The sequence below is a fragment of the Mustela nigripes genome, chromosome 6 (assembly GCF_022355385.1).
Source record: "Mustela nigripes isolate SB6536 chromosome 6, MUSNIG.SB6536, whole genome shotgun sequence".
In the NCBI taxonomy this organism is placed as follows: Eukaryota; Metazoa; Chordata; class Mammalia; order Carnivora; family Mustelidae; genus Mustela; species Mustela nigripes.
Genome location: NC_081562.1, coordinates 27,145,395 through 27,169,478, shown reverse-complemented (window position 1 = coordinate 27,169,478; position 24,084 = coordinate 27,145,395). Strand labels below are relative to the sequence as shown.

The 24,084-nt window shown below is 41.7% G+C and overlaps 1 protein-coding gene across 2 annotated transcripts in view; it reads right to left on the bottom strand.

The window, feature by feature from the left end:
- EEA1 (early endosome antigen 1) overlaps positions 1 to 10,947 on the bottom strand; it is a 121,442-nt gene extending 110,495 nt beyond the window's left edge. For both annotated transcript variants that reach the window (XM_059402358.1, XM_059402359.1), the window contains exon 1: positions 10,687 to 10,947. In XM_059402358.1, the coding sequence (XP_059258341.1) occupies positions 10,687 to 10,710 (24 nt within the window). In that variant the 5' untranslated portion in view covers positions 10,711 to 10,947. The remainder of the gene's footprint in view (positions 1 to 10,686) is intronic.
- Positions 10,948 to 24,084: the final 13,137 nt, after the last annotated feature.

Sequence of the window (24,084 nt, the reverse complement as noted above, 5' to 3'; positions counted from 1 at the left end):
CTGCTCTTCTTCTTCCTTTATTCAGCATATTAGTCCATTCCACTATCCTCTCAGGTACCCAAACTACTCACAAGTCAATAAGCCCTATCAATTTTATTTTCTTAAATTTTCTTGAAAATCATTCTTTCTCTGTCCCTAAAGCCACTGTTTAAATTCAAGCTTTCATCATCTCCTGAACTGAAAACTAGAGGGTGAGAAAATGAGCCAAGAGCGGAAACAAAAGTATATAGAGATCCAGAAATTCCAATAAAATGGAGGGACTTGGGAATCTTTTTTTTTTTTTTTTAAAGATTTTATTTATTTATTTGTCAGAGAGAGAGCGAGTGAGAGTGAGCACAGGCAGACAGAGTGGCAGGCAGAGTCAGAGGGAGAAGCAGGCTCCTTGTGGAGCAAGGAGCCCGATGTGGGACTCGATCCCAGGACGCTGGGATCATGATCTGAGCTGAAGGCAGCTGCTTAACCAACTGACCCACCCAGGCGTCCCAAGGGAATCTTTTTTTTTTTTTTTTAAAGAATTCCAAATGATTCGAATATGAACAATTTTAGAACTAAAAAGTCATTACTTTCTAGCCAGTCTCTCCCCTAATGGAGCCATCCTCTTTACACGGCCAACAAGCTGTCAACATATATTACTGAAAAAACATCAAGCATCAAACATTAAGTTAGATCCTACACACTAAAAAAGAAAACAAAATCCCTACCCTAAAGGAGCTTAAGTCTAGTAGGAAATAGTCAAGTAAACAAATTACAAAAATTTTCTAGATATCTAAAGTGGAATACCTCCTATATAATACATGTTTCTTGAATGCTGGATACTGTGGTGTGTACTTCGTGAACATTATTTCATTTAATTTCATTTAATCCTTCAACACTGTGAGGTATATAATATCCTCAATTTACAGATAAAGCAACTGGGTCTCAGCCTGAAATTTTGTACAAGATCTTACCCTCAGGAGTGGAGGAGCCCAGGGTTTAAATGATGGCCTAATACCAAAAGCCTATTCTAATTAGTATGGGATGTTTGGGGAGAAGAAGAAAAAAAAGTAAGCAAAAAACTCCCAGTGTCACTTGAAATGATCAGTGTCTACAAGTAATGGTAGAACAGCCTGAGCAGAAAAAAAAACTTCTACAGAGGTATGAAGGGATGAAATAACAGGGTAAGTTATGTGAAACATAATTACTGAGAATGGCAAGGTCAAGACCATGTGCAGAGAGAGGCACGTGGATATGAGCCTGAAATTGGATAAAAGAACCAGAGCATTATGGCCTTGTGTGCCAAGGTAAAGAGTTTAGACACCTCCTATGGGCACTAATTAGTTACCAACATATTTTAGATGAGTGATTTACCCAATTTACTTTATATAAAGATTACCTAGGAAAAATACTTTTAGAGGGTTTTCGTTATTACAAATTTGATCATTTAAAATCTTTCCATGGCTCCTTATTGTCTTTAGTATAAAGCCCAAAACCCTTTCCAGTCTTACCTCTTACAGCGACCCCCATCCACATGCAGATAAACTCATAACTCCCGTAATGCTGTGCTAGGCTGTTTCATGCTCTTGCATTTGCTTGGTCCCTTTCTCTAAAGATGGCTTCTCTCCCTTCCTCCTCTTTGCCTTTCATTTTTAGCCTCTGCAAGGCCTTCAACAATCTCCATTCCTTGTCTTCTCCCTTCCTTCTTCTCCAACCCTTCTTTACAGGATTTGTTCTTTTTCTTTTGTCCTCACAAATTCTTCTTCTGTGTATCTATCAACACTTACCACATTACTTTAAAACTCCTCAAGAGTTTTTAATTCCCAAACCCAGCAAAGTAATTAGCAAAAAATTAATGCCTAATAGTATGATGAATGTCTACACACCCATATCCACACAATTTTAAAAAAAGGGAGTGATGGGGCGCCTGGGTGGCTCAGTTGTTAAGTGTCTGCCTTTGGCTCAGGTCATGATCCCAGGGTCCTGGGATAGAGCCACATAGGGCTCCCTGCTCAGCAGGGAGTCTTGCTTCTCCTTCTCCCTCTGCCTAAAGCTCTGCCTACTTTTACTCTCATAGCTCTCTGTCAAATAAATAAATAAATATTTTTAAAGGGAGTTGGAATAAGAAATGTGTTCCTTGAAGAAGTTTGGAGTATATAATAATAATAATAATAATAATAATAATAATAATCCAACACTAGCATCAGCTAACATTTACAGAGAGCTATGTCCCAGATACTGTCAAAGTCCTTTACGTATATTAATTCAGTTAGCCCTTACAACAGTCCTATGAGACAGATACTATTACTATGATCATTTTAATGAGACAGAGAGAAATCAAGTAACTTGCCCAAAGCTACTCAGCTGGTAAATGGGATACAAATATCACACCAGGCAGTCTGGCCCCCGAGTTCAGCCTGTTAACCATGACTTAAACTGTCTCTTTAGCACAAGCAAAAGACCACCAGGATAAGAAGAGAAAACTCAGTTCTAGCCCTGGTTCTCTGAGATCTCAATCTCTATTCTTAATACACTAAAAATAAATCTACACAGAGAGAAAATAACTCCACTTATTAAATTTTGTTTAATAAATTAGTAGTAACTGCATCAAACTTAAACACGTAACCAATCTGGGAAGCCTTCCCTAACATCTCAGTTTGGATCAGGGACCTCTTGCTGTATGCTCTTGGGGATCCCTGTGTTTTTCCTTCCTAAGACCCATCCATGTGACAAAAAAGCTATGGGATTCTTTGAACAGTTCCTCTACAGTGGTTCATGTCTCTTTTACTCATTAGTGTGTCCACAGAACACAGTAGGCCCACACTAGACATCTGAAGAACAGATATGTTCAAAAGGTCTTCCCAGAGCATCTGGGTAGCTCAGTTAGGTGTCCAATTCTTGATCTGGGCTCACGTCACAACCTCAGGGTCATGAGATTGAACCCCACTTCAGGCTCTGAGCTCAGAATGAAGTCAGGCTCCAGACTCAGAATGCAGTCGGCTTGAAGATCTCTCTTCTTCTCCCTCTGTCCTTCCCCCTGCTCGTGCACATGCACTCTCTCTCCCAAATAAATAAATCTTTGGGAAAAAAAAAAAAAAAAGCCTTCTCTATTCATCACCCTTTTTTCTGCTCACATTGTCATCACTCTAATGCAAATCGTAATTTCTTAGTGACTAAAATATTAAAATCTCTCCTATCTGATCTCTGCCAAGACTCCCCTATAGCTTTAATATATCACACACAGCACTGACAAATTAACCTTCCTAAAACATTCCTTTCAATACTCATTCAGTAAACATTATTAACTCCTACTTTGTGCCTGAAGAAAAACAGGATGTCACCCCAAAATATGCCACTTTGGCATACTAATTATCTTTAATTAAAGGCACTAAACAGCAGGTACACAAGAACACTCTGACCCTCTTTTCTTCCTGAAAGCAGAAGATAAAACTCTCACGTCAAAGGCACCCTCACTGTACCAGGAGGAGAAAAGACATTCTCATCACCAGAGACAGAGAACTTGGGGCTGAGAAATCTGTATAAACAAACCTTATTAAACTGACCCCTATCTTCTTGGCTACTTCTTCACCATATACTATCCCTAACCCAAACCCCTCTGTCTTGTTAATTCTTCACAAATGCATTGTCCCTTTGTCTAAAAGGTATAAATACCTGTTCTGACACTTACTGGGGTCCTCATTCTCTTGTGAAGCTGCCCATGTACATGTAAAAATTTCATAAAATTTGTACCCTTTTCTCCTGTTAATCTGCCTTATGTCAGTTTAATTCTTAGGCCCAGCCAGACACCCAAAGAAGGTAAAGAAAAATTCTGCTTCTCCTGCATACAAAATATATTTCACTGCTTAATAAAATCTTACTGATTTCCTAATGCCTACAGAATAAAGTTCAAAATGTCAAATTTGTCTGCTGAAATAAATGAGAAGGAAAGCCACCCCAGACCTGGGTTTCTAATACCATTCCCTACTAAAAGAAATAGGGGTCCTCAGAGAAATGGCCAGTTTCAGGGCTAAGAAAGAGTAATCAATGAGCTTAAAATGCCCTAGTAGGCCAGAAAGGAAGGAAAGCTTAAAAAAAAAAAAAAAAATACATAGAACCATGTCAAAAAGACAAAGGGGCCACACAAAAGGGGCTCCCACTATTCAAATCTGACAGTTTAACCACCAAAATAATTAAGTACAGTGATGAGTTATAAACCATTTTTAAAAATTGAAATTATGAGTCCATGCCAATAGGAAAGAAAAAAGGAAGGTCAGAAAGAGGAAAGGGAGAGATGGAGGGAGAGAGGGAAGCAAGAACAGGAAAGCCAATGACCAAACTGGTAAAGGTGAAGGGAATGCCAAAGTGGGAAAATGATCATTTTGCAGTCATTAAGATAGATCAGGCAAGAATCAACAATGGATACAAAATTTAGGGGAAATTTTTGATAAGGAACAAGATATTTGCATGGTCTTATAGGTAAATGTCTATTAACTGCAAAAAGAAGAAAAAAATAATATTATACAGTCAAAAAGTTGGTCTATACCTTGACCTTTGACAAGATAATCAAAACTAACAGGACCTATGAAGGACTGAAAGACATCATAGGCCTCCAGATGTAATAACCTGAGAAGCCCACATCTTCTAGGCAACATTCTGGCCCAGAATGCATAATCTCAATCTAATCACAACAAAATATCAGGTAAACATAACATGAAAAACAGTGTAGGAAAAAAAAAAAAAGTAGGAGGGGATCTGTACTCTTCATAAATCCAAAAATATGTTGTGATGAAAAGTGGCTAGGGGCACCTGGGTGGCTCAGTCATTGGACGTCCACCTTCGGCTCAGGTCATAATCTCAGGGTCCTGGGACTGAACCCCATATCAGGCTCCCTGCTCAGCAGGAAGCCTGCTTCTCCAGCTCCCACTCTCCTTGCTTGTGTTCCCTCTCTTGCTGTGTCTATCTCTGTCAAATAAATAAATAAAACCTTAAAAAAAAAAAAAAAAGGAAGGAAGGAAGGACTACTAAACAACTAAATAACAACTTTTAACAACTAAATATAATACCTAATCTTAACTAGACCCTAAACTGGTGGAGGGGAAATGCTACAAAGGACATTATCAGATCAACTGTCAAAACTAGAATTATAGGGCGCCTGGGTGGCTCAGTAGCTCAGCCACTGCCTTTGGCTCAGGTCATGATCTCAGGGTCCTGGGATCGAGTCCCGCATCGGGCTCTCTGCTCAGCAGGGAGCCTGCTTCCTTCTCTCTCTCTCTGCCTGCCTCTCAGTGTACTTGTAATTTCTCTCTGTCAAATAAATAAATAAAATCTTTAAAAAAAAAAAAAAAAAAAAAAACTAGAATTATAGATAGTAACTGAACGAATATAAATTTACCAAGTTGACCACTATACTGTGCTTATGTAAATGAATACCTATTCTTCACTGAAGTATTCAGATATAAAAGACAATAACTGATCTTCAAATGAATCAAGGGGGTGGGGAATGACACATACAGAGAGCAAGAGAAGAGAGAAGTGAGAACTGTCCCTTCTATTATTTTATTTTTCCAACTTTTTACAAGTTTGAAACTAGTTCCAAACAAAAAGTTAAAAGTTATGTATGAATTCAACTAGACCTGCACCATCCAATACAACAGCCACTAGTGACATGGGGCTGTAGAAGAGTTGAAATATGGTTAGTCCAAATTGAGACATGCTGCTCATGCAAAACATACACCAGATTTCAGAGACTTAATCAAAAAAAAAAAAAAAAAGGAATTTAAGATATCTGATTAATAGTTTTTATATTGATTACATGTTGAATATTTTAGATGTATTGGGTGAAAAAATACATATTTAAAAAATTACTTTCACAAATGTAGCTACTAGAAACTTTATTTATTTGAGAGAGAGAGAGCTGTGAGCAATGGGGTGGGGGAGAAAAGGGAGAATCACAAGCAGACTCCGTGCTGGGCACAGAGCCCAATGTAGGGCTGGATCCCAAGATCCTGAGATCATGACCTGAGCAGAAACCAAGAGTTGGCAGCTGGACAGACTGAGCCACCCAGGTGCCCCCTGTTTTACTGTTTTTAAAGATTTATTTATTTATTTATTTGAGAGAGACTTTAAATTATGTATGTAACTCACATTTGCATTGAACAAGGCTGAGCTAGACAATCAAGAATCTCCACAATGGGGTGCCACATTATCTTTGTAAATGTCCTTCTCAATTTCTTTCTGCTCTGAACACATTTCTTATCTCTAAAAGTCACTTTGTTTAAGCTACCTGACAGCAAGGACTGTATCTTATTCATTGCTGTATCCCCAGTTTCTAGCATATACCAGGTGTTATAAATGTGTTTATTAAAAGGTTCAGTGGGTTAAAGCCTCTGCCTTCACCTCGGTCATGATCTCAGGGTCCTGGGATCGGGCCCCACAACAGGCTCTCTGCTCCGCAGGGAGCCTGCTTCCTCCTCTCTCTCTCTGCTGGCCTCTCTGCCTACTTGTGATCTCTGTCTGTCAAATAAATGAATAAAATCTTTAAAAAAAAAAAAGGCTAAATGCAAAGGAAGGAGGGAGGGCAGGAAGAATGAAGTTGTTCCCATCTCCACATCTTTGCTTATACTGTTAGTCCTTCCTAAAAAGAAACTTTCTAGGACATCTCTTAAACACACACATTCTTCAAAACCCCATCTCATGTTCATTTTCTCCAAGAAGACTCCCTGCTCACACAGGCTGGTTCTGATCTTTCCTCCTCTGTCCTACTACAGGCTTCATTTTCTTTATCATTTTCTTTGAGACTTAATTATATCCTTCAGGAAGAAGTTAGGTCTCATATTTTCCCCTATCTTCCACAGTGATTAGCACAGTGCTAACCATATCAATTTCAATAGTGGGAGAAAGGGCAACAAGGTGCCAGAAAAAAGGGAAATGGACTGTGCTGGGAAAATCTGGCTCTTGTCTCAGTTTTAACATCTACTGTGTTGCCCTACATAAATCAGTTTATCTGTTTTTGCTTCCTCCTTTTTAAAATCAGGTAAGACCTCTTAACCACTAAAAAAAAAAAAAAAGCCTTTTATTTCTACAATTCTAGATTAAACACATTTTTTTCTTTAGCAATGTAATAACATTGCTAAAATGTACCAGTGAAACAGGAAATCTAAAACAATAAATTTTTTAAGAAAGAAATAGCAGTAAAGTTTATAAACTGCCTAAAGTACTAAATACTGATCATCTATTCTTCTGATCATCAAGCACTTTATTTGTTCTTTCTTTCAAAGATTTTATTTTTAAGTAATCTCCACTTTCAGTGTGGGGCTGGAACCTAAACTCCCTCCTCCCCAGACCAAGAGTCACATGCTCCAGGATGGCCCAGCCAGGCGCCCCAGGGTCATCAAGCACTTTAAATTCATAGTTCTCTTCAAAGGACCATTAAGCAAAACAGTCAATACATACATATTGGAGCTACCTTAAATTTTTTTTTTCTAATTCAGACCGTTTCAAGCCTCAGAAATACAACTTAGTAAGCTAATGGGAAAGAGAGGAGGAGGAGGAGGAAAAGGAGAAGGAGAAGGAGTAAACCAGAAACAAATTTTCTGTAAAATACCATTGGGACCTTACTGGTGATGTTCAAACATTCTGAGTTACAAGTGATTGTTAAGGACATTGTCTGTAACTTCTTTCAAAAATGCTTTTTAAATAACACTATTCAGAAGAAAATAACAGTTAAAAGGAAAAGGTCATCTAAAAACAGAATGTTAAAGGAATGCAATATAATTTCAAAGCACAGAGCCCATTTCAAACGAATAAATTAGCAACTTTCATCTTAATCTTGTATCTTATTACCTCTGCTAAGAAATAAGATTATCTTATACATTAACATAATGTAATATAACATAATGTAAAGATTCTAGTTATACTTGCTAGTAAATATCACCTGTGGACTTAATAAATGTAATTGTAGGTTCTAAACTAGTAATACAAATCACCAGATTTCTTTAAAGCTTTCATCAAAATGCCCACACAAATCACCAGATTTCTTTAAGGCTTTGATCAAAATGCCACTATTAAACGCTGAGATTTAACACTGACCCATCTGCAAGCCAAAATCTGAACTCCTCTGAAGAGACTCCAGGTCGTCTAAGGATCTAGTCTGCAGCTACCCTGCAGCTTCATCTCTGCACATCATTTCACTTTCTAAACTTAACTGTTCGCATTCTTCCTACTATTACCTGCCCCTTTCATGACTTGGCATTTGCTGCTGTCTCTGCCCGACATCCTCTTCCTTCTTTGTGACCTCCTACCAGAAGCTTGTCCTGATGGTCCCAACATCCCCACACAGAGCAGCACTCTGGGCATTCTTCATTCTTCTATTACAGAGCATTGTAATTACTTTTAGATGTCCACTTCCCCTTACCTGGCTATGAGTTTTAAAGGGAGGACCCTCACCTTATTAACTGCTTCCCAGTCCCTTGCATATGTTTGGTTTTACTGACACTCACTACAAATACAAAAGGGAAAAAAGTTAAGTAACTGTGAGAAACAAATCCAATTTTCCTGTAAAAGAGTATACACATTTAACACAGTGGTTCTCAATCAGGAGCAATTTTGTCCTTAGGAAACATATGGTAAAGCATGAAGATAATTTTGGTTGTCACAAAAGAGGAAAAGGATGGGGGAAGGGGTGCTACTGGAGTGAAGTGAGTAGAAGCCAGAGGGATGCTGCTGAACATCTTAGAATGCAAAAGGACAGCTCCCCACAACAAAGAATTATCCAGTCACACATCAGTAGTGCCTTGGCTAAGAAAGTCAGTTGTCAAGTAACTTATTCATCTGTGATGATCCCATATCACGTCTCAGCAATAATCACAATTCCAATTCTGCAATTTCAATTGAAACTTCTGTAACTGTTGAGTATGCACCAACACAGAGTCTTTATATAAAAGCGGTCCTTATACAATGATAATGCCTAACAACATTAAACCAAGAGTACTGGAAAGCATCCCATATTTCTGAAAATTAATCTATAACTACCAGAATGTACTTTTTTTTTTCAAAGTTTTGTTTTTTGTTTTGTTGTTGTTGTTAGTAATCTCTACACCCAACATGAGGATCAACATCATGACCCCAAGATCAAGAGTCGCATGTTCCCCCAACTGAGCCAGCCAGGCGCCCCTACCAGGAGCTACTCCTAAGTCAGTAAACACTTTATTTTATTTATAAACTTCAAAGCAAACCATAGGCCAACTAATTTTCAGATGTGGAACTATGACAAAAACACAGTCTGAGGCATGAGGTAATCGGTTCCTCCAGGTCCGAAGGAAGAAAAATCTCCAAATACAAGGAGTAAATCATGCACAGATGTCTTTACAGTTGAACTCAAGAACTGACGGCAAGAGTAAAGGGCATGCCCTTGCTATTGCCAAAATCACCGGCTTATCAAGATTTAAAAAAAAAAAAAAAAAAAAAAACTCTGACTAAACCACTGCAAAAAAAAAAAAAATCATCAGATGTCATACAGGGTGGTGGATACACAAGTTAACTATTTCTCCCCCTGATACATGACCAAGTTTCACATGACTTGAACATTTCACAAAGCTATGCAGGAGCCAAGAACACTCCCTCCCTTTCCATACAGTGGATGACTCAACTGTCTTGGGCACACTCCCTGGCTGAATACTACAAATTCACTAATTTCTTTTGTCCTTTGAACGAGTTATTCTACTCCCTTAGTAACCAACCGAGTTTGGCCCCAACTTCCCAATCATTTACATTTTGTGGCACCCTATCAGTTAAAAAAGGGGGGGAGGGGTGGCTCTCCAAAAAACAAGACCTTGAGTACAGCAACTCTTGTAGGAAATGATACTCTATCATCCTACGAACTGATTTCTAAACAACACACATAAAGCTTTCCATCGCTCTTGTCTTTATATCTTAAAGGTTTTGCCTGCTTTCCCACACTGGCAGAAAGTGAAGGAGTAAGTGTCTATCACTGGATAAAGCTTACTGCGAATTTATTCTTGGAGAGCTCAAAAAAGGTACTGGGCTGAGAGGGAGAAACGCATTTTTAATTGGGGGAAAGAAAAGTTTCCAACAGTGAGTAATATCTTCCTTCTCAGCTGATTTTGCCAGTAAGTGTCGGTACCACGACTGGGCCCGAGCTAGGCCGGGTTTCACATGCCCCAGCAAAACCGCAGCCGAGTGTGGCAGGTGCGTGCAAAGTTGCGGGGCGCGGTGGGCGGGGAGGGGGGAGAGGCTGAGCAAGCCCCCCGCAATCTCCCACGGGGCGCTCTCCACCCGGCTGGAGGCACTAACTCTGCATTTGCGCTGCCATTCCCGGAGCTGGAAGGAACGCGCCGGCACCACACCCTCCCGCCCCGCCGCCCGTCTCACTGACAGCCCCGCGCTCGGGAGCGCGGCGCCGGGCCTGGGTGCGCGGGGCCGCCGGGGACTCGGCGCCCGCCGGGGCTCCGGCCTGCCTGCCCCGCCGCCGCCGCCGCCCCATCCGCCCTCCCTGCCCCCGCGGCCCGCCCCCGGGGCGGACGGCCGAGGCCTAACCACCTCCCGGGCTGCGGGGCCTACAGAAGGAAGGAGCCCGCGCTGAGGAGCGGCACCCGCGCCGCCGCCTCGGCTCCTCAGCTCGGCGGCGGCGCCCGCAGCCCCGGGCTCGGGCTCTCCCGCTCACGTGCTGCCGGAAAGACGGTTTCACTCTCTTACCCTCTGCAAAATCCTCCTAAACATGGTTTAAACACCACCCGGGCCGCCGCGGTGACTCTCCGGACCCGGCGCGGGACCACTCACTACTCGGGGGTGCGCGAGTGGGAGAGACTGAGTCGGGAAGGGACGGGGGAGGAGGTCGGGGCTAGGCGGTGGCGGCAGCCGCTCGGGCAGCCCCGACTTCCCCACAGGCGGCGAGAGGGAGCGCGCGCCAGCGAGCGACGAGGTAGCCTGCGAGCGCCCGCCCGCCGGCCGGGCCGCCCCCGTAACTGACAGCTGGGCGGACCCGCCCGCCGCTGCCACGCCCTCCCGGCCCGTCCATCCGCGAGGGGCGGGGCCTCAAGGGGCCCGGCCCGGAACTGCGACCAATCGGAAGCGGCGGCGGCGTGGGCGGCTGCGTGACGGACAGGCGGCAGGACGCTGGCGCCGCCGCTCCTTCCGGCGGGCTAGAGGACGGCGCGGCGGCCGAGCGCACTCCCGCACTCCGTCAGAGGCCGTGCCCGCGCGCCGGCCGCGAGCCCGCTGGGGAGGTGGGTGGGGAGACCTGGGCCCGGCCAGGGGATGTCCCTGACCTCCGCCGGAGGAGGGGTTCGGGGGTGGGTACCTGCGGCAGCAGCTCAGGCTGCTTTGTAAAATTTGTCGCCGTGACCCTGGTCTTGACCCTACCCTCGAGTGGATCCTCGTTTCTGCGGGGAGCGCTCAGACCCTGGGTGAAAGCAAAGGATAAAATCGCAGACACGACCTGTGTGGCTTCCCTCCTCTTGGCCAACCTCTGCTTTCGTTTCTCTGCTCCCTTGCTTCTAATTTCAGCCAAAGAGAAAGTAAAGAATCAGAAGAAAGAGTAGGAAGAAACCGGAATTGGACTTGGCATGAGAAGTTTAAGGTTGTCCTTTTTGGGCCATAGCATCAATATTTAATCGACTGATGTCGCTAACATGTTATATTCTCTTCCTAAAGCCCTTGTGTGGCCCATTCTCCTAAGAAATATTAAGTCCTGTTTTGCTAATAGTCATAAAGTGAATCGACATGAATGAGTCTGTTTCATAAATAATAATAATAAGGTCCCAGATAAACAGGACGTGGACTTCAAACTGACTTCCAGACACCACGTCATTATTTAAACTCAAAAATCACAGTTCCGGGGGCGCCTGGGTGGCTCAGCGGGTTAACGCGTGTGACTCTGGATTTCCGGCTCACATCCGTGATCTCTGGCTGGTGTGAGCAAGCCCGGCGTGGGGCTCCAAGCTCAGCGGGGAATCTGCTTGGGATTCTCTCCCCCGCTCTCCCTCTGCCACTACTCCCTCAAGTGCACGTTCTCTCTCTCTCTCTCATGTAAATAAATCTTTAAAAAAAAAAAAAATCACAGCTCTGGAGTCCTACCATTCTGCTAACATTCACAAGCTAAGAGGTTCAGGAGTTTTACCCTGGGAGGAAGAGAGAAGACTTTAATATTTATGTCTAAATAAGGAAAGAGACAGAATAATGCAATTGACCTTCCTGGGAGAGGGGAAACCTGAGATCTACCCAAGCAATGAATGGAGTGCCTTTTGGAAAGTGCTTACAGATTCTTTGAAAAGATGCAGCAAATATTTTCAAATGAGTTAATGTAAAATGTTTTATAAAGTATTGCATGGTGTAATACGTTTCTATTCAAGACATGTTCTGTTTTTTATTGTGTTTTTTGTGTTGTGTCCATGGTGCAGCAAAACAGTTGTACCTACAACTAATATATTATTTTTTTTAATTTTTTATTTTTTATAAACATATATTTTAATCCCCAGGGGTACAGGTCTGTGAATCGCCAGGTTTACACACTTCACAGCACTCACCAAAGCACATACCCTCCCCAATGTCCATAACCCCACCCCCCTTCTCCCAACCCCCCTCCCCCCCAGCAACTCTCAGTTTGTTTTGTGAGATTAAGAGTCACTTATGGTTTGTCTCCCTCCCAATCCCATCTTGTTTACAACTAATATATTATTAAGTACTATTGATAATAGCGCACTTAAGTTTTTCCAGACAAAAATAGCAAAGCACACACTTTCCATCTTCCCAGACACAGGTACTTTATTTTCAGACAACATGGGAAATACTTTGACCAACATAGGGCGATAAAACTATGTGGCATAATAAATACATAGCTGGTCTCTGCACCAAGTTACTGACAGAGTTCCTAAGACCCTGGTAATTCCCTGACTGAAAGGGTGCTAGGAGCATCTTTTGTTCTAATATTTAATCTTTGACCCTGATTCCTGACACCAAAGCTTCTCAGACCCTTGGAATAGCCACAAGGATAAGAGTGTCTGTATGCTAATGAGGTGACTGATGGTTGGGGATTGCTAGGTAATTTTAGGATGAAGGCTAATCTCCAGAAAGATCAAGGCAGGATTAGCAGGTTGCAAATTTCAGGTCCATCATCCCCCCACCTCCAGGAGGGAAGAGGAGCCAAAATAGTTAATTACTAATAGTCATTGATTTAATCAAACCTGACTGTGTAATATAACCTCCATAAAAATCCTAAACCATGAGATTTGGAGAGTTTCCAGGTTACTGAACACATCAAGGTATGATGTGCCAGAAGAGAACAGGGAAGATCTGCACCCCTTCCCCCAAATCTTGCCCTATACATCCCTTCCATTTGGCTGCCCCTGACTTCCATCTTTTATAACAAACCAGTCATAGTGAAGTGTTTCCCTAAGTTCTGCGAGTTGTTATAGCAAAAATCAGTCATGAGGAGGGTGTTGCAGGAACCCTCAATTTATAGCCAATTGGTCCAAAGCATAGATGACAGCCTGGAACTTGGGACTGATGTCTGATGTTGGGGGGCAATCCTGTGGGACTAAGCCCTGAACTTGGAGGGCCTGCACTAACCCCACGTAGTTAATATCAGAATTGAATTTAATTGCAGGACACCCAGTTGGTGTCCGGACAATTGGCAAATCACTTGGTGTACAATAAAACCCCACACAGTCAGTGTTAGAAGAGTTGTTAAGTAGGGGCACCTGCCAGTTCAGTCGGTAAAGCATATGACTCTTCATCTTGGGGCTGTGGGTGGAGCCCCACATTGGATGTAGAGATTACTTAACAATTAAAATTAAAAGGGGGGAGGGGCGCCTGGGTGGCTCAGTGGTTTGGGCTGCTGCCTTTGGCTCAGGTCGTGATCTCAGGGTCCTGGGATCGAGCCCCGCATCGGGCTCCCTGCTCCGCAGGAAGCCTGCTTCCCTCTCTCTCTCTCTCTCTCTGCCTGCCTCTCTGCCTGCTTGTGGTCTCTGTCTGTCGAATAAATAAATAAAATCTTTAAAAAAATAAATAAATAAATAGGGGCGCCTGGGTAGCTCAGTGGGTTAAAAAAATAAATAAATAAATAAATAAAATAATAAAAAGGGGGGCACACCTGGCTGGCTCAGTCAGTGAAGCATCTGCCTTTGGCTCAGTTCATGATCCCAGGGTCCTGGGACTGAGTCCCTTCTCTGGCTCCTTGCTTCTCCCTCTCCCTGTTCTGCCTGCCACTCCCCCTGCTTGCGCTCACTCTCTCTCCTCTCTTTTTCTGACAAATAAATAACTAAAAATCTTTTTAAACGATCTTTCCTAATCCTAAAAAAAGTGTGTTCTAAGTAGAGAAAGGAAACGGGTTTACTTTTTTCCCATTTAAGTGAAGTTTGTTTCTCTTTTGTTTATTTTTCAAAAGTTAATTTAGTTTAAAGCTGCTTATTAATGTCACATGCTAAGGCCTTCTACACAGGAATTCTCCTGTGGAATTTCTTGCCTAATATTAGAAGACATTCTCACCTGTTCAGCTAGATGGGTTCTTCAAAAGTTTGTGTGCTCCCCTGCAGCTTATGATATGACTGGAACAATACCCTAGAGAACTTAATTGCTCAAAAGAAAATGAGCAATGGGTGAGATATTCATGTCTCTAATTTAGCAGCTCCTACACGTAACTGTTCCGCTTACCCTGCCTGGCCACTAATCCCTGTCTATTGAGCTCTCTCCATGCATACTCCATTCATTCTTTGACTCCAAGACCTCCAGTCCATTGGCGCCTCTCACCTTTGTACTACCAACCATTTCTAGATCCTCATTTCCATCAAAACCTAACTTAAGGATTGCCTGGGTACTCAGTGGGTTAAAGCTTCTGCCTTTGGCTCAGGTTGTGATCCCAGGGTCCTGGGATTGAGCCCCAAAGGCAGGGAGCCTGCCTCCCCCCTCTCTCTCTGCCTGCCTCTCTGCCTACTTGTGATTTCTGTCAAATAAATAAATAAAATCTTAAAAAAAAAAACCTAACTTAAAGTCCATGATCCAACTTTACGGCCTCTCCCCCTTATGAATATGCTTAATTTCTTTCTCTCTCTTCTTTGTCTGTTGTTTTCATCTAGCAGAACCGGAACCCAGCTATTCACCACTGTGTGCCCCGCAGGAGCAGGAAAACAGCGCTGGAGCAACCCCGCGCCCCCCTCCCCCGCCCCGTCAACCTCCCCACACCCCCACCCCGTGTAGAGCTAGGGCAATCGCACTCACCTCATCTTAATAACCACAAGGCTCACAGAGGCACTCAACACTGGCTGCAGGCATCCTGTTTCCCTTGCCTGGTCTGCTTTCTCTTCTCTGGTCTTTCTTTGTCCAAAATGGCTTTTACACCGTGGTGGTTTCGCTGTCTTGCCTTGCATTTTCTTCTTAGGCCACTCCAGTCAAGTAATCAAACCTCCTTCCCCTCACCAAAAAGCCTCCTGACCTACTCCAATGAGACTGCTCATGTTAATGTTAATGTTAATGACGTACCTGTTTCCTAATTAATGAACAGCCTTATTGGTTTGACTTTGACTCTTGTTTACATTGAGAACAGTTGGCCATTCTCTCCTCAAATTATTTTCTACTCTTGGCTTCCTTTGACAGTACACTTTCTGGCTTTTCTCCATATGAGCCTTCCTTCTCAAACTCCTTTGACTTTTCTATTGCGTAACTTAAACGTTGGAGTGCTCCTGTTTTGTTCTAGGGTCCCTCTTGTTATTGTCCCACACAGCCTGGAAGGCATCTCAGCCAGTCTCCTGGCTTTAAATTTCAACCGTCTACCCAAGACCCCCAAGACCCCCAAGCCTATCTCTCCGGCATTAACCTTTTCCCAGATTTCCAGACCTGCACAACAAACCAGCCACACAGTTCTCCTTGCAGGTCTAATGAGCATCTCTAACTTAACATGGCCCAAACAAAGCTTTCCTTTTTTTTATGTTCGAAACTGCTTCTCTGCCAATTTTCCTGTCTCAGTACTTACTACTACTAGGAACTTCATTGGATCAAACAAAAAATCTTGGCATTACCTTTGATTTCTCTCTTTTATCTCATCACTTCCCTTTCTTCTAGCCAATCCACCAGAAAATCTTGATAGGTCTACCACGAAAGCAGAGCCTAAGTCTGCCACTTCTTTCCATTATCCCCCTGGTCCATAGCACCATCATCTTCATCTCCTGTCTAGACCAGCAGAGGAGTGTCCTGGTTGCTCCCCCTGTTTTACTTTGGCTTCCCTATAATCCACAAACTGCACAGAAGCAAAGAATGACTTTTAAAAATCCATATCAAATAATGTCACTGTCCTCTTTAACTAAAGCTTCCCATCACAATCACAACAAAATCCAAATACTTTATCCTGGCTCACACACCTTCTGCTCTGTCTATGCCCACTTCTCTGCTTTCCATTTTTAACACTCTCCCTTTGGTTTACTCTGCCCCAGCCTCAATGAACTTTTATTCCTCAGTTGCACTAAGGTTGTTGCTGCCTTTGTGCCAACCAGTTCCTATGTAGGAAATGTTGTTCCCTTAAGGAGCCAAACCCATTTACAGAACCATAAGATACCTAGGAATAAACCTAACCAAAGAGGCAAAGGATCTGTACTCCAAAAACTATAGAACACTCATGAAAGAAATTGAGGAAGACACAAAGAAATGGAAAAATGTTCCATACTCATGTGTTGAAAGAACAAATATTGTTAAAATGTCTATGCTACCTAGAGCACTCTGCACATTTGATGAAATCCCTATCAAAATACCATCAACTTTTTTCACAGAACTAGAACAAATAATCCCAAAATTTGGAGGATATGGAACCAGGATCCATGAGCTATAGAACCAGAAAGACTGACCCCAAATAGCCAGAGGAATGCTGAAAAAGAAAACCAAAGCTGGTGGTATCACAATTCCAGACTTCAAGCTCTATTACAAAGCTGTCATCATCAAGACAGTATGGTACTGGCACAAAAAAGACACATAGGTCAATGGAATAGACTAGAAAACCCAGAAATGGACCCTCAACCTTATGGTCAACTTATCTTCGACAAAGCAGGAAAGAATGTCCAATGGAAAAAAAAGAGCCTCTTCAATAAATGGTGTTGGGAAAATTGGACAGCCACATGCAGAAGAATGAAACTGGACCATTTCCTTATACCATACACAAAAATAGACTCAAAATGGATGAAAGACCTAAATGTAAGACAGGAATCTATTAAAATCCTAGAGGAGAACACAGGCAGCAACCTCTTCAACCTTAGCCATAGCAACTTCTTGCAAGACACATCTCCAAAGGCAAGGGAAACAAAGGCAAAAATGAACTATTGGGATTTCATCAAGATAAAAAGCTTTTGCACAGCAAAGGAAACAGTCAACAAGACCAAAAGACAACCAACAGAATTAGAGAAGATATTTGCAAATGATGCATCAGATAAAGGGCTAGTATACAAAATCTCTAAAGAACTTATTCAATTCAAATCTCAAATAACAAATAATCCAATCAAGAAACAGGCAGAAGACATGAACAGACATTTCTCCAAAGAAGACATAAATGGCCAACAGACACATGAAAAAAGTGCTCAACATCACTTGCCATCAGGGAAATACAAATCAAAACCACAGTGAGATACTACTTCACACCAGTGAGAATGGCTAAAATTAACAAATCAGGACACAACAGGTGTTTGGTGAAGATGCAGTGAAGGGGGACCCCTTACACTGTTGGTGGGAATGCAAGCTGATGCAGTCACTCTGGAAAACCATTTGGAGGTTACTCAGAAAGTTGAAAATAGAGCTACCCTATGACCCAGCAATTGCCACTACTGGGTTTCTACCCCAAAGATACAAATGTAGTGATCTGAAGGGGTACCTGCTCCACAATGTTGATAGTAGCAATGTCCACAATAGCCGAACTATGGAAAGAGCCCTGATGTCCAATGATAGATGAATAGACAAAGATGATGTGGGATATATATATATATGATGATACACACACACACACACACACACAATAGATACTACTCAGCCATCAAAAAAAAAGAAATCTTGACATTTGCAATGATATGGATGGAATTGGAGGGTATTATGCTAAGTGAAATAAGTCAGTCAGAGAAAGACAATTATCCTATAATCTCAGTCATATGTGGAATTTAAGAAATAAGGCAGGGGAAGAGAGAAAAAAATGAAACAAGGTGAAACCAGGGAGGGAAACAAACCATAAGAGACTCTTAATCATAAGAAACAAACAGGGTTGCTGGAGTGGAGAGGGCATGGGTGGAGGGATGGGATAGCTGAGTGATGGACATCAGAGAGGGTATGTGCTATAATGAGTGATGAATCACAGACCTGTACCCATGAAACAAAGAACACATCGTATGTTAATTAATTGTATTTAAATTTTTTAAATCACCTGAAATAAAAGACAACTTATTAAAAAAAAAAAAAAAGGAAATATTGTTCCCTGAGCCCTTGTGGTTAATTTCATGGCATTCATGTTGTACCTCAGAAGTCTCCTCGGGGCACCTAGCTGGTTCAGTCAAAAGAGCATGTGATTCTTGATCTTGGGGTCTTGAGTTTGAGCCCCACATTGGGTGTAGGGATTACTAAAAAAATAAATAAATAAACTTTAAAAAAAATCACATCCTCAGAGATATCTTTAAGGATCATCTCATCTAATGTGGTCTCCCGTCTATTACATCACCCATTTTAATTCTCTACAGAGCAGAGAAAACTATCACTTCTGACTTTTCTTATTTGTCTATATCTCTCCAACAAGAATATAAGTTCCCTGACTACAAGAACCTTAATTCTTGTTTGCTGCTGTATCCTCAATAATTAAAACAGTGCCCAATAAATCTGTTGAGGAAGGAAGGAAGGAAGGTCGGTCTGTGGTTTGAATGTTTGTGCCTTCCACCACAAATTCATATGTTGCATCCTAAGTTCCAAAAGTGATAGTGGTGATAGCAGGTGGGGTCTTTGGGAAGTAATTAGATCATGAAGGTAGAGCCCTCGTGATTGAGATTAGTATTCTTAGCAAAGAAACCATAGCGTTTTCTAGATCCTTCCTCCATGTAAGGATAATAATATAAGTCTGCAGTCCAAAAGATGGTCCTTATCCAACCATGCTGGCACCCTGATCTCAGACTTCCAGTCTCCAGGATTGTAAGCAATAAGTTTCTAACATCTGTGGAATTTTGTTATAGCAGCTCAAGCTAAGATAGAAGGGTATAGAACTATTCTTATAACAGTTGTCTTACTGGGTTCCTCAATCTAGTTATCTTCCTGCTTGTGAAGATATGGTCCAAATCCAACAATCTTGAGAGTCTTTCAATAATCTTTTGATCCTACTTGGTGAACTTTTTGCTTTTCATTTAATATGCGTGTTGCTTGACTGTTGAAAATTTCCCACAACCTACACCTGACCTTCTGTAAATTAGAACATTTTTCTTCTTGTTAATTTCACATGTGACAACCAAATAATTCATTTGCAATTAGAAGCAAATCCATAAAAAATCACAACATAATAAGCAAAGTGCAGATAAAGACTTTGTATATATGTAAGGCAACAATAGTTTAGGAATTCTAAAAAATATACACAGTACTACTAACCAGCTATTTGGCATCAAGCAGATTTTTTTTCAAGTAGATTTTTTAAATTTAACTGAATTGTTCACTTTTAACACACTCTATTAGCAGCATTGAGCCAAATAATTGAAGCCTAGTATCAAGCAACTTGGTGTTTCTTTCATCCCTTGAGGGCAGTCTGAAGAGGGAGGTAAAGGTAAGGACTTGAAAACAGTGGGGAGACGCATGAACTCTCCATAAGTCCTTACTGGTTTTCTCAATACTCTAGTTGACTTGATTAACCTCAAGAAGTATCAGGTCTCCACTGACTTTCTTTGGAGGTATGGTTTAGGGAAGATCCCAAATTAACAGTTAATGGTTTAAAATCTATTTTTAAAATACTTCCCTTATTAAAATTAACAAGTCAGGAAATGACAGATGTTGGCGAGGATGTGGAGAAAAGGGAACCCTCTTACATTGTTGCCAGGAATGCGAGCTAGTGCAGCCACTCTGGAAAACAGTTGGGAGATTCCTCAAAAACTTGAAAATAGAGCTATATGACCCAACAATTACACTACTAGGCATTTACCCCAAAGATATAACTGTAGTGATCTGAAAGGGCACCCGCACCCCAATGTTTATAGCAGCAATGTCCACAACAGCTGAACTATGGAAAGAGCCCTGATGTCCATCAACAGATGAATGGATAAAGAAGATGTGGTATACATACACAATGGAATATTACTCAGCCATCAAAAAATGAAATCTTGACATTTGCAACAACGTGGTTAGAACTGGAAGGTATCATGCTAAGTGAAATAGGTCAATCAAAGAAAGACTAATATCCCATGAGCTCACTCATATGTTGAATTTAAGAAACAAAACAGAGGAGCATAGAGGAATGGAGGGAAAAATAGAACAAGATGAAACCAACGAGGGTGACAAACCTTAAGAGACTCTTAATCACAGGAAACAAATTGTGGGTTGCTAAAAGCAAGGAGGGGGGTTGGGGGATGGGGTAACTAGGTGATGGGCATTAAGGAGGGCTCATGATGTAAAGAGCACTGCGTAGTACATAAAACTGATGAATCACTGAAGTCTACCTCTGGAACTAATAATATGTTAATTAATTGAATTTAATTTTTTTTTTTAATCCCAGCAAATAAATAATTAAATAAAGAAATAAATACCAGGGAGAAAAAAGAAAAAGAATACTGCCCTTAATTTATATGTGATAAGCCATGGCCAAGCCTATTTAATTTAAACCACAAATTAATGGAGTACAGCATAGACCACGCAGAGGTGGCACAACAAAACTTCCCACCAATGATCACAGGGTAGACCTCATGGGTGCTGAGATGGCTCATCCCATCCAAAGTGCATGGTTGGGATTTCTGACCTGGTAGACTTCTCATTTTGCATGGGCTTTCCAAAACCACACATGATGGCCACGAGGCAAGCCATGGGGATCTAGGATATAACTCATCTTTTTTATCTTGTGAATATTCTTTACATTGCCTATTTGAAAAGAAATCAGTGTGAAATCAGTGTGAAGCCAAATCTAAGTCAGTATTCTTATTAGCCTTCAAACTGAGAAAGCAGCCTGCAGACCCCCTACCTGAACAGCCCACCAAATGCAGTAAGGTACATGGAGGGTACCTGGGTGGCTCAGTTATTAAGTGTCTGCCTTTGGCTTGGTCATGATCCCAGGATCCTGGGATCGAGTCTCTCATCGGGCTCCCTGCTCAGTGGGGAGTCTGCTTCTTCCTCTCCCTCTGCCTCTCTCTCTCATGAATAAATAAAATATTTTTTAAAAATAAGACGCATTGAATTCCATAAGAGATAGTGTCACTGCACCGTAGAAACGGAACTAATATGTGAAGGTGTGTTCTCACTCATTTCCAAAGTGTGCATGTGAGGTCTGGTGAAGTTATTTCACAAGGTTGGTAGAGAGATGTCATCCAAGCATTGGGCAGGGCTAGCATTTCCTGGGGTTTTCTCAGTCCAGTGTTTTTCTAAACGTGTCCCTCAAAATCCTAAGTCCTCAGAGGCCACTGCAGTGGGTGGGCAGAAGGAAGCAATTGGTCCTACACTATCCACCCTCGCATCAGCTAATGTGGCTCCACTTCAGAGTAAGGTTTGTTTCAAAAAAAAAAAAAAAAAAAAGGGAAGTATCACTCAGGAGCCCAGAAGGAAGAATGTAATTGAAGAAATTTTAAAGGAGAGAACTGCTGTATGGTCAGAAGTTAAGAAAACCAGTAAGAAATAGGAAAGCACCCCTAAGTTAGCAACAGCAGGAGTTACCCCAGATCTAGCTGAACTAGTGCCTAAAGGAGCAAGAGGAGGTAGCAGCTGCCAGAATGCAAGGAGAACTAGGCAAGAGAGACAGGATAGGAGCCATGACCTTCAGTGGAGGAATATTTAAAAGACACTTAGACATGAAAGGGAGGGTACCAGGGCACTGTAAGTCTTGGCCTCTTTCTCCCTTCCACCTTCTGGATTTTCTGCAGGAGTTTCCCACTGTTCCAGCCCAACTCAGAGCCAAAAAGCAAAGGAGCCTGTGAATGGAGTGAGCAGATCAAGTTCAGCCTTTGGAAGCTGAGCAATTAAGATCTCATGCTAAGTAAGAGTCGAGCTACCTTCCCTCTGGAAGAAATGTCAGAAAATAAACTGGATTCTATATAGGTTCATATATACTAGATCTAAACTATTAAGAGCAAAGAGTCTGGCCTGGTTCTAGACATGTCATCCACGCTATCTACAACTCTATCTAAATGTTATATATGAGTTCACTAAAGTTCAAAAGTCAGAAACTTACCCGCGCCTACAAAGCGCTGATTCTTTCCATCTACCACACTGAAGGAAAAACAACAGTCAACATTTTAAAGCTCTTTTCAATTAGAAAGTTCTGGAAATGGATGGTGGGAATGGCTGTACAATATTGTGAAGGTACATTATGCCACTGAAGGGTCCACTTAAAAATAATTAAAATAAAATTTGAAAATAATAATTAAAAATAATTAAAATTTTATGTTAGGTTCATTTCACCTCAATTAAAAAAGATGTGACAGTGGAAGCAAGGGGATGGAATTGATGCTGGCATGCCGGGTCTGAGGACCCAACAGGGGTCCTGCCTGACCACCTGAGGGTCCTTGGCTACATGCAGGATAGAAATCCAGCATGAAGCTCCTGACTGGCTTAGCTGTAGAGTATGAGACTCTTGATCTCAGGTCATGATTTCAAGTCCCACACTGGGCCTAGAGCACACTTAAAAATACATAAACAAATAAAAATTAAGGATGGAAATCAACCATGAATCAGCAGGAAGTGAGAGCAGAGTTTATTGAGAATGTACACAGGGAACAGAGACAGAGGGAACCTCTGGGAGTCTTGGAAAGGAAAAGGAGAATGAGTCTCATCTTTGCTGGAGGTATGGGTTTTTACTGCAGATGATGGTCTGGTGTACGTGTCCTTGCAGGTATCCAGAAACTGGTCAAACAAGTCCTTGTTCTGATGTCCTTCATAAGTCCCTAAGGCTCTGGCGCATCAAGGTGTCTGGAGTCGGTGGTCTCAGAAAACATACATGATGACCTCACCTGGTCAGTCCCCAGATATCATCTATTGTGCTGGAAGACTCCAGAGGAATCACTAACTCCTTGACCTTTATAGGTAGGATAACCATTAAAGCCTTTGCAAGGCAGGGGTACAGGTCCTAGCAAGAACAGATGCAGGAAAAGAAGCAAAGAGAAAAAAAAAAAAAAAAGCTTTTTTTATGGAGTCCCTTCAGTTTCCTTGTCTCAGAATGAATCAAGGAAGGGGTCATGAGCCAAGGAGTGCCTCCAGCCTCCAGAAGCTGGAAAAGGCAGGGAACATTCTCTTCTTTAGTCTCCAGAGGGAATCAGCCCCTGAAGACACCTTGACTTAAGTTTAGTGAAACTGATAGCAGCATCTCACCCTAGAACTGTAAACTAATAAATCTGCACTGTTAAAAAAAAAAAAAACAAAAAACAAAAAACACAAAAACGTCTTTTTAAAGAACAATATGTGCATTGAATTTGGAATTTATTGATTGTGACACCATGTGTAGCCAATATCTGTAAATGAGTTTTGAAAGATGGAAGGAAAGAGGGAAGGAAGGAAGAAAGAAAGGAAGGAAGGAATTTCAGACCACCTGTTGGTAGCAAACTTACTGAGTAAAGCCTCCAAAACATGTAGTCTCTTTTTCCCTGACTTGGTAATTTAAAATTATGCCTGAAAAAAAAAAAAAAACATCTGCAAATTCTTTGATACTCCTTCCATTAAAAGGTAGACTCTAATTCTTCCCACAAAGCTGGGCAGGACTTAGTAACTTGCTCCAAATGAATAGTTGCTACATGACTTCGAAGGCTAGTTTAAAGTGTTTGCCAAATACAAGTGGAATGTTTGCTTCTTTGTTTGTTTTATGTAATTGTTAGCTCAATAAGTCTTCCAAGAAGTTGTCTTGTTTGAGAAATCATGTGATGAACTTGACCTTGAAGCTTCTAGACAAGCACTAGAACTACTCAACTTTGGAAGGAC